General features: G+C 43.2%; 1 protein-coding gene across 5 annotated transcripts in view; it reads right to left on the bottom strand.

Annotated features, from left to right (window-relative positions):
- cacnb1 (calcium channel, voltage-dependent, beta 1 subunit) overlaps positions 1-13801 on the bottom strand; it is a 272320-nt gene that overhangs the window by 231082 nt on the left and 27437 nt on the right. For all 5 annotated transcript variants that reach the window (XM_043674850.1, XM_043674847.1, XM_043674846.1 and 2 more), the window contains exon 2: positions 4911-4997. In XM_043674850.1, the coding sequence (XP_043530785.1) occupies positions 4911-4997 (87 nt within the window). The remainder of the gene's footprint in view (positions 1-4910; positions 4998-13801) is intronic.

The raw sequence follows: 13801 nt of genomic DNA on the forward strand, positions 1-13801 counted from the left end.
CCACCTCATTAAATGCCAACCCCTCCCCCATCAAGCAAGCAAAAACCTCCCCCGTACTTCCAATGCTCAATCTATAGCCCGTGAGCTGTAAACACTTGATAAATTGCATCACGGACCATCAAACGCCAAACCAGAAGCTGCAGGAAAAGCTCAGCAGGTCTGGTAGTGTATGGAGAAAATCAAAGTTAATGTTTCGGTCCAGTGACCCTTCCTCACAAGCCTCCTGTTTCTGATTTCCAGCATTCGCTCTTCTTTTGGTTTTTATTAAGCACCAGATAAGTGTAGCTTAATAGAATTTTATTGAGTCTGCACTGACCCTCCTGTAAGCATCCCACCAGCCCATCCCCATAGCTCCAAATTTCCCATGCCAAACCCACCTAGTCTGCACGTCTCTGGACTCTTTGGGCAATTTCCCATGGCCAATCCACCCTGACCTACACATCTTTGGACTGGGAAGAAACCAGAGCAAATCCACACAGACACTGGGAGAATGTGCAAACTCCACACAGACTGTTGCCCGAGGCAGGAATCGAACCTTCAGCTGAGAGGCTGAAGGGCTAACCACTGAGCCACTGTGCATTGTTTGAAGCAAAGAGTCTCAAATGCATTTAACGAGAGGCTAATCAAAGATATGAGGAAGGAAGGGAGGAATCTGCTGATGGAGTGAGTGAGATGAAGAGAGATGGGATGAGGCAGCATAAACACTAGCACAGAGCAAATGGGTGACAGGGACTAGTTTCTGTGCTACAGTCTCGATGTTATCAAAGCCACCAGATTTTCCCGATGAACAGAAGGTAACAGCAGCAACATCTGGAGAGTTTTGTAAGTGTGAGCTCATCCCCTCAAAAATACAACTGAGAGACATTTCCCACCATGAACATAAATCCTAAGCACTTCAGTTAAAGGCTAATTAATGCACATCAGGTGGTGAGGGCAGCTGCAATATGCTTGAAACAGCAAAGAACCTCATTGTGATCCTTCAAAAGCTTACACCGACGGTTCCGAGCCTGAAAAAATATATTTTTCCAAATTTGAATTGGAATGTTGACAGTGTCATGCATTCACATGAGGAATCTAATGACTCTGTGTACACAGATGCTGTTTTTGATGAACCTCTGACCTTGTCACCTAGTAATCCATCAACAAACCCATTAAAACATCCTTCAGCCCATCTCTGAAATGCACTGCTCATCTTGCTGTGACTGTGCCATATCAGACTTGGACCTTGATGTAAATGTTTGCTGCGGGCTACTTTTTTAATGTTTAATCACTTGTAAGTGCACGTCAGGGGATGGAAAGGTTTATATTAAAAAAAACCTCAGATCTGATAATCCATTTCCTCCTCAGTGATTCCCCATTGCGCAACCTTTAATTAATTCTTTTTGAATGCTGTATTCATCTTGCCATATTACTCAGCTGCATGGCACGCTGAAACTCAGTTGGGGCTTAACTCAGATAATTAAGCACACGTAGAACGCAACAGCCACCCTATACTTTGCTCAACAGCCACTTATTCAGAAAGAGTGAGAAAAGAAAGACTTGCATTTACATAGCACCTTTCATGACCTCAGGGCATTCCAAATTGCTTCAGAATTATTGAAAAGTGGCCATGTAGGAAACATAGCAGCCAATTTAGCCACAGCAAGATGCCACAGCCAGAAAACAATGACCAGATAATTTGCTTTTAGTGATGTTGATTAAGGAATAAATATTGGCTCGGGAAAAACTGGAATCAAAGTCTGATGGTGATCATGGGACCATTGTCACTTATTGTAGAAAGACATCTGCTTCACTAATGTTCTTTAGGGAGGGAAATTTGCCATACTTACCTGGTCTGGCCTACATGTGACGCCAGACCCACAGTTGGGGAGGCATGGTGGATCAGTGGTTAGCACTGCAGCCTCACAGCACCAGGGAGTGGGTTTAATTCCAGCCTCGGGCGACTGTATGTGTGGCGTTTACATATTCTTCCAGTGTCTGCATGGCTTTCCTTCGGGTGCTCCGGTTTCCTCCCACAATCCAAAGGTGTGCAGATTCGGTGAAATGGCCATGCTAAATTGCCCATAGTCTTCAGGGATGTGTCGGTTAGGTGCATTAGTCAGGGGCAAATGTAGAGAAATAAGGGAATGGATTTGGTGGGTTACTCTTCGGAGGGTCGGTGTGGACTAGCTGGGCCGAAGGGCCTGTTTCCACACTGTAGGGATTCTAAGTGCTAAATTGTAAGATCAATGGCCAAGCAAGCTGTTCAGTGCTTCAATCACCAGAAAGGATTATAGGCTGCCTAAGGCACATGGATTGCGGAAAACAGCTCACAAGGGCCAATCAGGATGGACAATAAATTCTATCCCAGCCAGTGATGTCTGAATCCGACAAATGAATAAAATTGAAACTAAGCAGTTCTGGCAGCATCTGTGAGGAGCGAAACAGAGTTAGGGTTTTAAGTCTGCTATGCCTCTTCTAGTTCTGAGGGGGGGGTCACCTTGGATTTTGGTAACATCTTCATTCTGTTTCTCCCTCCACCAATGCTATCAGGACCACTGAGCTCCTCTGGCATTTTCTGACAATGTCTTCTAAGTGGTCTCAAATGTTGTGGACAACAACAGGGCACCACCTATCAGGGTTCCGTGAGATCTTGCACTGAGCTTCAAACAATAAACAGCTTGATGTTGCTCACCACTCCCCAGTCTCTCACATAGAACAGCTGTAGTAAAGACTGGGAGAAAGGAATGCTTTTGCAATCAAGCAACTAACTTGTCTTTTTCTTCTAGTATTTGTACCCTCTAACGTACAGCCAAAAGAACCAAATAACCCAAAATCTAATGTCTGCAATTCATGTGCTTTTAGAATAGAATATTTAAAAATTCTGAGAAGAGTTTTTAAAAATCTACTTTGCAGAAGATCTACTTTGATGAAACGTCTGGGGTAGGTTCTTCACTCAGCGAGTCGTAAGTTCATGGAATGCCCTGCCAGTAGCAGTGGTGGACTCTCCCTCTTTATGGGCATTTAAGCGGGCATTGGATAGGTATATGGAGGATAGTGGGTTAGTATAAGTTAGGTGGGCTTGGATCGGCGCAACATCGAGGGCCAAAGGGCCTGTACTGCGCTGTATTCTTCTATGTTCTAAGAGTGGGAATGGTGAGTTACTAACAACTGCATGCAGAATGAACCAATCGAAAGCAAATAGCTACTTCACAGCTATATGCAAGGATTCATCATTGAGAAGGATGGTCACTTGGTATCAATAGCAATGCTGTCTATAATTATTACACTTCAAGGCTGCATTCCAGGATAGAATGGAGGACTTCAGTAAGATAACTAACTCCACGAATTTCATCAATCCTGTTTGGAATTCTGTACTCCAGACAACTGCAGATGCTCAGTTACTGAGAAAAATCGATCGATGATTCGCTATGAATGAAATCAAAGGGTAGGGTGGGAAAATGGAACTAATGTAGACATTTAGCCAAGATTTCATTGAGTGGCGATGCAGGCTCAGCTGATCATAATGCACATTTCTGCAGATATTTTTAATATTTTAATCTTGTATTTTAAATTTGGAAACTTGAATCCAATTTTCTTTCGTACTTTATTTTCCCATCAAAGTTGTTTTTGGGCAATGGGCTGTCTTGACCTTTTCTTAAACATTTAGACGTATATTCCAAGCCCCTGTAATAAAGATGAACATACGGTTTTTCTAATTGCTTGCTGTCCTTGTGTGTTAAGGTTTTGTAATTTTTTGTACAGGACACCCAGGCGTTTCCCTGATATCAACATTTCACAGTCTCTTAGCATTTAAGAAATATTGTGCATTTCTGTCTTTCCTTTCCAAATAGATAACATTAGACCTCTGCACATTATATTCCATCTTCCATGTTCTCGGCCTACTCATACAGCAGCCTATTTTTTGTTGCAGTCTCCTTGCAGCCAATTCTCCAATTGCATCTCCAATAAATATAGATACACTTATACTCAATCCCATCTTAGCGAGTTTTGTAGCTCAGATTGAGGTTCTCAATAGGTTTGCTCGCTGAGCTGGAAGGTTAATTTCCAGACGTTTCATCACCCTACTGGGAACATCTTTAGTTTCTTTAACTGAGACAACACATCGATCCTAGGACAAGCCAAACAAAGACACACGAGAATTCCTAGAAGCATGGCATTCCAATCCGGAACTCTATCAACAATCACTTCAAATTAGGTCCCATCTACCACCCCCTGAGAAAAAGAACAGGAAGTGACTTCACCAGAGGAAATGACATCAACCCAAAGAAACCCAAACATATAAATAGAAAGCAGGAATTATCAGCAGTGCTTCGCCTGAGGCCCACTGAGGATGTTACCTAGTAGGGTGATGAAATGTCTGGAAATCAACCTATCAGCTCAGCGAGCAAACCTACATCCTCAAACCCGTCTTCTAAAACATTGATACAGGTTGTAAATATCACAGCATCAACGCTTCAACTTTGACAGCTCAGCTGATTACTTCACCTCCTCCTACGTCAACAGACTATTTCTTCAAACCTGGATCTCAAGCCAAGGCTCATAGGTAAGATTCATCAAGTTTAAATGGAGTCAAGAGATTTGGGGAGGGGGGTGGGGAGAATGGTCAAAATTGCCCGAATTCCTAATAGGCTTTTTGTCTAAAAACATGCAGACTGTATCAGGAAGACAGTGCTGAAGAAATGACCAAGGATGTGAAACATCTAATTGGATTTGTGCATGATTTGATATCCTCAAAGATAATCAATTAGAATCTAATTTTGCGAATTGCAGGAGGAAAGCGATACCCTAAAGGATGGGGTTTTGGTACGTAAGTGAGAGGAACACATCAGCATTGACCACACTGTTATTGTTAAAATATGGAATACGGATGTACATGCACTGGATCATTCTTCTGGTTAAGTACTCACCTGTCTAACAAAGCTGTTGGACGTCGTATCTGAGGATGTGCTACCATCGGAGCGTTTGAATCGACTTTTCCTTTTGGCATACTTTCCCTTTTGAACAAAAAGAAAGAAAAATCAGTTAAACAATCTGTGACAAAGCAATGCCTCTTTCTTTAAAACCTGATCTCTCAACTGGAAGCGTTCTCAATGGGTTAACTTAGTACATATACAGGTCAGGCAGCATCTGAGGAGCAAGAAAATTGACGTTTCGGGCAAAAGCCCTTCATCGGGTATTCCTGATGAAGGGCTTTTGCCCAAAACATCGCTTTTCCGGCTCCTCGGATGCTGCCTGACCTGCTGTCCTTTTCCAGCACCACTCTAATCTTGACTCTAATCTCCAGCATCTGCAGTACCCACTTACACCTAAATACATGCACAGCTCAGCATTTCTGAGTAACTCAGGATAACAAGGTCCTGTGTTTGATCTTTTCTCTGTCACGATGTAAGTGGAGATATTACAGGGCTTAGAGCCAGAAGAAGACCTTTCCAACATTTTGCATCACTTAATAAGATCATAACTCATCTCAACCCTAATTTCCTGTCCTTTGTTTAAGTATTTATTCATGGGATATGGGCATTGCTGGCTATGTTAGCATTTATTGCCCAAATTCTAATTAAGAGTCAAGCACATTGCTGTGGGTCTGAAGTCATATGCCAGCCAGATCAGGTAAGGATGACAGATTTCCTTCCCTAGAAGTTGCTAGTGAACCAGTCTGGTTTTGACAATTGAGTGGTTACAGTGGTCACCCTAAGGCAAGCTTTTATGACAGATTTTCCTGAATTCAAATTTTGTCATCTGCCAAGGTGGGCTTTAAACTCATGTCCCCAGAGCTAGGGTTCCAAATTGCTAGTCCAGTATCTCATTGCACTGCCTCCCCTTAACTGTCTGCACCCCCAAAATCTACCAAATTGAGTTCATTTAGCCTCAATATCTCTGAATGAAGGAGAGGGAAAATTGGAGCCAGTTCCACTTCCTAATTTGATTCCGATTTCCCTTGTCAGCAAATGTTTTAGTGACGACATCAGGTCAAAATTTAGCTTGACCATGAAAGGCCATTGCTGTGCAATGAGCTACCAACAACAACTGCAGAGAAAGGACTTACATTTATATTACACCCTTTCTGACTGCAGGATGTCCCAAACTACATTACAGTCACTCTTCTTTGGAATCACTCCCAGAATGTAGGAAAGGTAGCAGCCAATTTTGGACACAGCAAGTCCCCCCAAACCAGCAGTGAGGTCATTGGTTGATGGACAAATGCTGGTCAGGACGCTGAAAGAAATCCCTTGCCCTTCTCTGAAATAGCACTGCAGGATCTTTTACATCCCTGAGAGAGCAGATGGATCCTCAGTTAATATTCTCACCTGACAGTTAACACCTCTGACAGTACAGCACCTGTTTAGTAAGGAGCTAAAAGGCCAAACTAACTAACACACTCAAAGTTTGAGGGTGGGATTCGATACACAACTTCCTGACTCAGAGGTGAGAGTGCTACCCACTGAGCTTAGCACATCCAGAATTATTTCCCAGCATCACTAACTCCTACAGGAAAAAGGGAAGAAAACTGAGAAATATAAACACAAAGAATAAAATATAAAAGTGTATAAGAATATCCACTGCAAAGGTACTTTAGTGCAGCCATTCTCAACAGGCACTATATGGCCCCCTTAGGGGCCCTGGCACATTTGAAGGGGATCACAGACTGAAAACTGTGAGAAGGGGAGCCCCAAGCATTTCTGGGGACCCTGGTAACAGAACCGATGAAATACCCAAGCAACAACCTTCATTGGACTCAATAGTTTCCCTCCTATTTATAATATCTTTAAATTCGGTGCACCTGGTGAATCAAGCTCCTCCCATGCAGCCTCACTTTAGAGTCAGTCGCAAATCAGATTGCACCAGGCTTATGCATTCAATCAAGGGTTCTCGCATCCATTATCGCCATAAATTACAACACCGTGGGAAAAAGCCCAAATATTTTTTATTGCCTTTCCCTCAACAGGTAGAGAGTGGATTCTGCAAGGCAGTTTCCTTGATAAAATCCAGGAATCTAATTGATATTGCAAAAGAGGCAACCTCCGACTGTCAGTGTCTGATTTGGAGCCCGATATTATGAAACGTGCAGAAAAGCACCAAGCTCAGGGATCGCATTAGGCCTTACAGATGTTTAATTTCATAGTCTTTTTTAAGTTTTTTCCAGTATGTCGGAATATTCAAGTTTTCTTGGTGTTCAATAATAAATGATTTTCTGTCTATCTGTTTGCGTTGTATCCCTGTTTGAAAGGGGGGCCCTGGAACCTGAGAATAACTCCGAGGGTGGGGGGGCTGCGTAGCCAAAACAAAGATTGAGAATCACTGCTTTAGTGGATACAGATTTGATACAAATATTCGGAAGAGAACTATAAGAGAAAAGCTATGAGAGTAAAACTACCACACTCCCATTAGAGATAGACAACTTTAACCTGAGGGTGATCACACCTCAGGCGAGGGGGGGAGGTGATGAAGGTCAGACCTTCATGTTAACCTCAGCTGATACAGGCAATTGGCATCATAAACCAGCCATCCAGCCAACTGAGCTAAGAACAAGGAATGCTGGAGATCACACGGGTCAGGGAGCATCCATGCACAGAAAGCAAGCTAATGTTTTGAGTTTAGATAACTTTTCATTAGAGGAGTCCTGTTTTCAGTCCAGACTTCAGCATCTGCAGTACTTTGCTCCTAAGATCAGTGTCGGACTGACTGATTGCACTCAAATAGAGACAGTACAAACTTGCTGGACTGAATGGTCTCTTTCAGTGCTGTAACATTCTCTGATTCTGTGAATTGCTTCAGTCAAAAACTGATTATCATCAATTACCAAAAAAATAAAATCAGGTGTACCTAGCTTCAAACATGCACGTTCATTGCCTGACGTTACCTTGATCCTATAATGGTATTGAGAAACTCTCGCTCTGTCACAGATTGTGATAACATGGAATACTGAAGTCAAACAACACCCTTGATCCAGGAAGATTTTTGTAGCTGCTCTTCCCACAACTGAGCAAATCAAAAACACTCACTTCATAATGAATGTTACAGATAAAACATTATTTTGTGAACAGTATGGCACTCCTAATCTCTGAGAAAACTGAAGTCAAACAAAATGACGGTAAGCAATTTAGCTACTTAACAATTCGAATAGGGATAGCACTGTGTGTACACACATGATTTGAATGCTGTCCCTGCACTTATTGAGAGTTAATGTGCACTCATTCATTGTTGAGGTCAAATGCAACAATGAATGGGCTGTGGTGGCGCAATGTCGAGAGTGAGCTGCTGGAAAAGCACAGTGGGTCAGGCAGTACCCGAGGAGCAGGAGAATCGACGTTTCGGGCATAAGCCCTTTTTCAGGAATGGTAGTGCAGTGGTCATGTTATTGCACCTGTAGTGCACAGGCCTGAACTAATAGCACATTATCATGAGCCTAATTTCTAACTTTGTAGCTAGGTAGTTTAAATCTAGAGTAATGGGATTAGTTTTCAATGGCATCTTGCTCAACACAGACATGGTCGGCTGAAGGGCGTTCTATATTCCTAGAATCCCTACAATGTGAAAGCAGGCCATTCGGCCCATCAATCTACACTGACCTTCTGAAGAGTGTCCACCTCAACTGACACCCCTCTTACTATAACCTTGCATATTCTATGTCTAATCCACCTAACTACACATCTCTGGACACTATGGGGCAATTTAGCATGGCCAATCCAATAACCTGTGGGAAGAAACCAGTGCACCTGGAGGAAACCCACGCAGACACAGGAAGAATGTGTAAACTCTGCAAAGACATCGCCAGAGGGTGGAAGTGAACCCGGGTGCCTGGCGCAGTGAGGCAGCTGTGCTAACCACTGAGACACTGTATTCTAATGTTAATATGAGTAATGTATTAATGTTAATCAACTTTCATGAAGAAAATCTGCCATCCTTTCACAGTCTGGCCAAGTTGTGACTCCAGACCCACAGCTACATGACTGGCCCTTACCTGACCTCTGACATGACCCAGAAAGCCCCTCAATGGGATATAATTGCAAGATAAACTAGGAAAGTTGCTAGGAAAGCTCAGCAGGTCTGGCAGCATCTGTGAAGAGAAATCAAACTCAACATTTTGGGTCTGGTGACCCTTCCTCAGAACAGGGAAGGGTCACCGGACCAGAAACATTAACCTTGATTTCTCTTCGCAGATACTGCCAGACCTGCTGAGCTTTTCCAGCAACTTCTGTTTTTGTTACAGCATCCGCAGCTCTTTCAGTTTTTTAATTGCAACACCTGAGTTTGGAGGGTTTTGAAAGTCTCAGATTACCAAGTGGTTATAAAGTCAGGCACTACTGCAATGAATTTTGTTGTAGTTGACAGTCCTGGGTTTATGACATATGTTGGAGCAACAAAATATGAACGTGGTAACATTTATCCAGGAAATGTAATAAAGTCAATGATATCTGAAACCAGATCCCAAGCAATGGGATTTCAAAAAATTGGGCAGGTTGGACATGAAAGTACAGAGTGACATTGGAAGAAGTTGGAAAGGATTGAAAACGATCACTTGTATAATACATTAAATGTCCCAAGTTGCCACATAGGCGCATCAGAAATAACAAGTTAGGAGATTTTCACATGACGATGACAAATAGCTTGGTCAAAGAGAGACGTTTGAAGGAGCGATTTTGAAGGAGACGAGAGAGGTACAAAGACAGAGAAGATTATTGGGGAATTTCAGAACTTATGGCTTCGGCAACTGAAGTGATAGCTACTGATGGCAGAGGAATTAAAATCAGGGATATGCGGGAGGCGTGGATTAGTTGGACACAGATACCTAAAGAGCAGAGGAGAATACAGAGTTGCAAAAGTGTGAAGATTTGTAGGTATTTGAAAACAAGGTGGAGGACTTTTAAGCTTTAGCAGTAAGCCAGCAAGGACAGTGTTTTTAAAAGTATTTTTTCACAAGATGTGAGCATCATTGGTCAGCATTTGTTGCCCATCCCTAACTGCCCCTTGAGAAGGTAGAAATGAGTCAGCCTCTTTGACCACCGTAATTGATGTGATTTAAGTCTATTCACAGTGTTGTCAGCGCCAAGCTCCAGGTTTTTGACCCAGTGATAGTGAAGAAATGCCAATAGATTTCCAAGTCATGATGATGAGTGGCTGGAAGGGGAACTTGCAGGTGTTCTGATGCATCCGCTGTACTTGTCCTTCTGGATGGTACAGGTTGTGGGCTTGGAAGGTGCTGAAGGCTTGGTGCAGTGTATCTTACAGATGGCACAGTAGCTCAGTAGTTAGCACTGCTGCCTCACAGCGCCAGGGATCTGGATTCGATTCCAGCTTCGGGCAACTAGCCGTGTGGAGTTTGCACATTCTCCGTGTCTGCGTGGATTTCCTCCGGGTGCTCCACTTTCCTCCCACAGTCCAAAGATGTGCAGGTTAGGTGAACTGGCCATGCTAAATTGCCCATAGTATTCAGTATTAGGTGCATTCATCAAGGGTAAACATAGAGAAATGGGGAATGGATTTGGGTGGGATACTCTTTGGAGGGTCAGTGTGGACTTGTTGGGCCAAAGGGCTTGTATCCACACTGTAGGGATTCTAGGAATCTAGTACACAATGCTACCATTGTGTGTTGGTGGTGCAAGGACTGAATGTTTGTGGCTGTGTTGCCGATCAAATGACATGCATTGTCCTGGATGGAGTCCAGTTTCTTGAGTGTTGTTGGAGCTGCACCCATCCAGGCAATGATCCACCCATCATGCTCCTGACTTTTGCAGATACTGGAGGTGAACTACTTGGATGCTTGGCAAACAGAATTTGATTTTAATAGGACACAGGCAGCAAAGATCTGGTCCTTGGAGGGTAGAGATTGGGTAGCCAATCAGATGTGGAGGAGAATAGTCAAGTCTGGAGTTAACAAAGTCATGGCTGAAGGTCTCATCAGCAGATGAACTGAGATGGAGCAAAGTCAACATTAAAGGAGACAGCAAGAGGCAGTCAGACCAGAAAAAAACCCAATTTAGACAGAAATAGAGGGTCACCACATCGCACAAAACAAAAATACAGTTGGTTGAAGTGATGGTGATGCTTATGGAATATCTAACTAAGCTACAGGTGCGAGCAGCAATGCAAGAAAATGAATTTGTACTGAAGGAACTCAGCTTGTCTGGAAAGGATGAATGGTTTTGCACTCACACCATTTGGTCTGCAGTTTGGTTTCAGTGCCTATATTTTGTGTATGATTTTTTCTTTCCTCCCCAAGCTCAAAAGGATCAGATTTAAGATAAACTAAAACCCCCAGTGTGGAAATGAGAAGAATTGTTTTCAAAATAAATGGAGTAGCTTCTGACCTGGATTGTGCTGCCTGAAAGTATGATGGAAGCAGGTATCAAAAGGGATTTAGTGATGTATTTGAAAAGGAAAGATTTACAGGGCTAAGGGGTTAATTGGACAGCTCTTTCAAGGAGATGGCACCTGTACAAAGGCCCAAATGGACTCCCTTAGAACTGCAAATTCAATGAAGAAATTTTTAAAATTTTGTACTGAGATCACATACAGTCAGTTCTGCTATAACGCATCTTTTGTCAACGTGAATTGCTTGTAACTCAACTGGTGAATTGGGAACGCTGTTTCTAAAACACAAACTTATAAAACGTGTATTGGCTATAGATCAGCAACACTTTAAGTGTCGTTTGTATTGCATGATGTTTGTATAGCGTGGGATCGCATAGAAATGGAACTATCATGTTATAGAAGAAATGACTAATAGGCTGGCCACAAGGTCTAGCACAATCCACCAGTTTGATTTGGAGTCAAACCTCCTGGTTAACCAATACATCCTTCACTATCTTCAAACAAAAAGACAGAAAAATAGGCTTTCTAAATCCTGAGTCAGTTTCATCTTTCTATGTGGGAGAGTGTGTGAAATTGGAAGGTGCTGTCCAAAAGACCTTAATGAGTTCCTGCAGTGCACCTTGGTACATACTCTGTCACTGTGCCTCAACAGCGGAAGGTGGGAATGTTTAAGGTGGTGTATGTGCTGCCAATCAAGCAGGTTGCTCTGCTTTTGGAAGTGTTAAGGTTCTTGGAGCTGCAGCCATCCAGGCAAATGGGGAGTATTCCAACACACTCCTTGTCAATGGTGGACAGGCTTTAGAAAGTCAGGAGGTGAGTTACTGAGATGAGGAGAACATGAGTTGGTGCAGGTGAGGACAGAGTTTTTGATGACTGCAAGTACAAGAGGATAGAGATGTCCTTAATTGTCAGTATCATAAATAATTGGACAGACTATGCAACGGAGCATTATTGGTTAATCCCTCCCCCCCCTTCACTTTTTCAATCATGCAGACATTGTCCCCAAGGGCAGTACTTGTCACTCGTGTTTTTTTCATTAAAAAAAAATGAACATTATTGCTATCTCTCTCTATCAGAAAGAGACACCTGGGTAAATAGTGGAAGGGGTACAACTCCTTAACTAAGGAGACAGACCTTCATACAATGGCATAGGCTGAACAGGGATTAAACAAACTCAAATAACTGCACCCCACCTTTCATTTGGGCACCCTACAGCTTCTAGGATTCAACATCAAATTCAATAACTTTAAAGCGTGATTGTGTCTTTCCATGATTTTTACCAATGGCTGTCTCCCCCCGCCACCAACTCCTGGTCCTGTTATGACAGGGATTGCCTTTCACACAGCCAACCCATTTTTACCCACAATCAGGTCGATTATCACATTACACAGTTTGCTTTCAACACAGGCTACCCATTTTCTGCTATCCTTAAATCTCATTATCACTTATTCAGCTTTGCTTCTGTCATAGCTCATCAATAACTCCTTCATCTGCCTCTTCCTTTTGTATTTCTCTCTGGGTTCCATCTGCAGATATCCGCTCACATCTCTGTACACACCCACCAAAACCCAATCCTCGCGATAAATGCCACCTTTTTCTTGCTGTTACCAGTTCTGAAGAAGTCACTGGGTTAATTCCACTTTCTCTCCACAGATGCTGCCAGACCTGCTAAGTTCCTCCAGCAATTTCTAGTTTTGTTCCAGATTTCCAGTATCCGCAGTTCTTTATTTTATTTCAGGGATTTAGCCCTCACTGCACTGTCACTCCACATCACACTCTGAGGGCTGCAAGCTGACTGACTCCCCAGCATGGGGCTGAATATTCAATTAACTTTTTAGCGGCAGCAGAAACAACTCTCAGACATTGAGTTCTTATCCCATTTCCTGACTGGCCCTTATCCGTTGTCAAGATTTGAAACTATCTAAAAAGTGCCAACTTTCGCTAGGCAAACAACTCTTATCTAGAGAAAGATACTGTCACTGGAGGCAGTCTCGAGATGGTTCACTTGGCCATACCAGGTGTGGAGGGACAGTCTGAGTAGAAAGATTGAGTAGATTGGCCCTTAATATTTGGAATTTAGAAGAATGAGACACAGGAGAAAGTGAGGACTGCAGATGCTGGAGATCAGAGCTGAAAAATGTGTTGCTGGAAAAGTGCAGCAGGTCAGGCAGCATCCAAGGAGCAGGCGAATCGACATTTCAGGCATGAGCCCTTCTTCAGGAATGAGGAGGGTGTGCCAAGCAGGCTAAGATAAAAAGTAGGGAGGAGGGACTTGGGGGAGGAGCGTTGGGAATGCGATAGGTAGAAGGAGGTTAAGGTGAGGGTGATAGGCCGGAGAGTGGGTGGGGGCGGAGAGGTCGGGAAGAAGATTGCAGGGCAAGAAGGCGGTGCGGAGTCCGAGGGTTGGGACTGAGATAAGGTGGGGGGAGGGGAAATGAGGAAGCTGGAGAAATCTGCATTCATCCCTTGTGGTTGGAGGGTTCCT

This window comes from Chiloscyllium plagiosum, chromosome 33 (assembly GCF_004010195.1).
Source record: "Chiloscyllium plagiosum isolate BGI_BamShark_2017 chromosome 33, ASM401019v2, whole genome shotgun sequence".
Lineage (NCBI taxonomy): Eukaryota > Metazoa > Chordata > Chondrichthyes > Orectolobiformes > Hemiscylliidae > Chiloscyllium > Chiloscyllium plagiosum.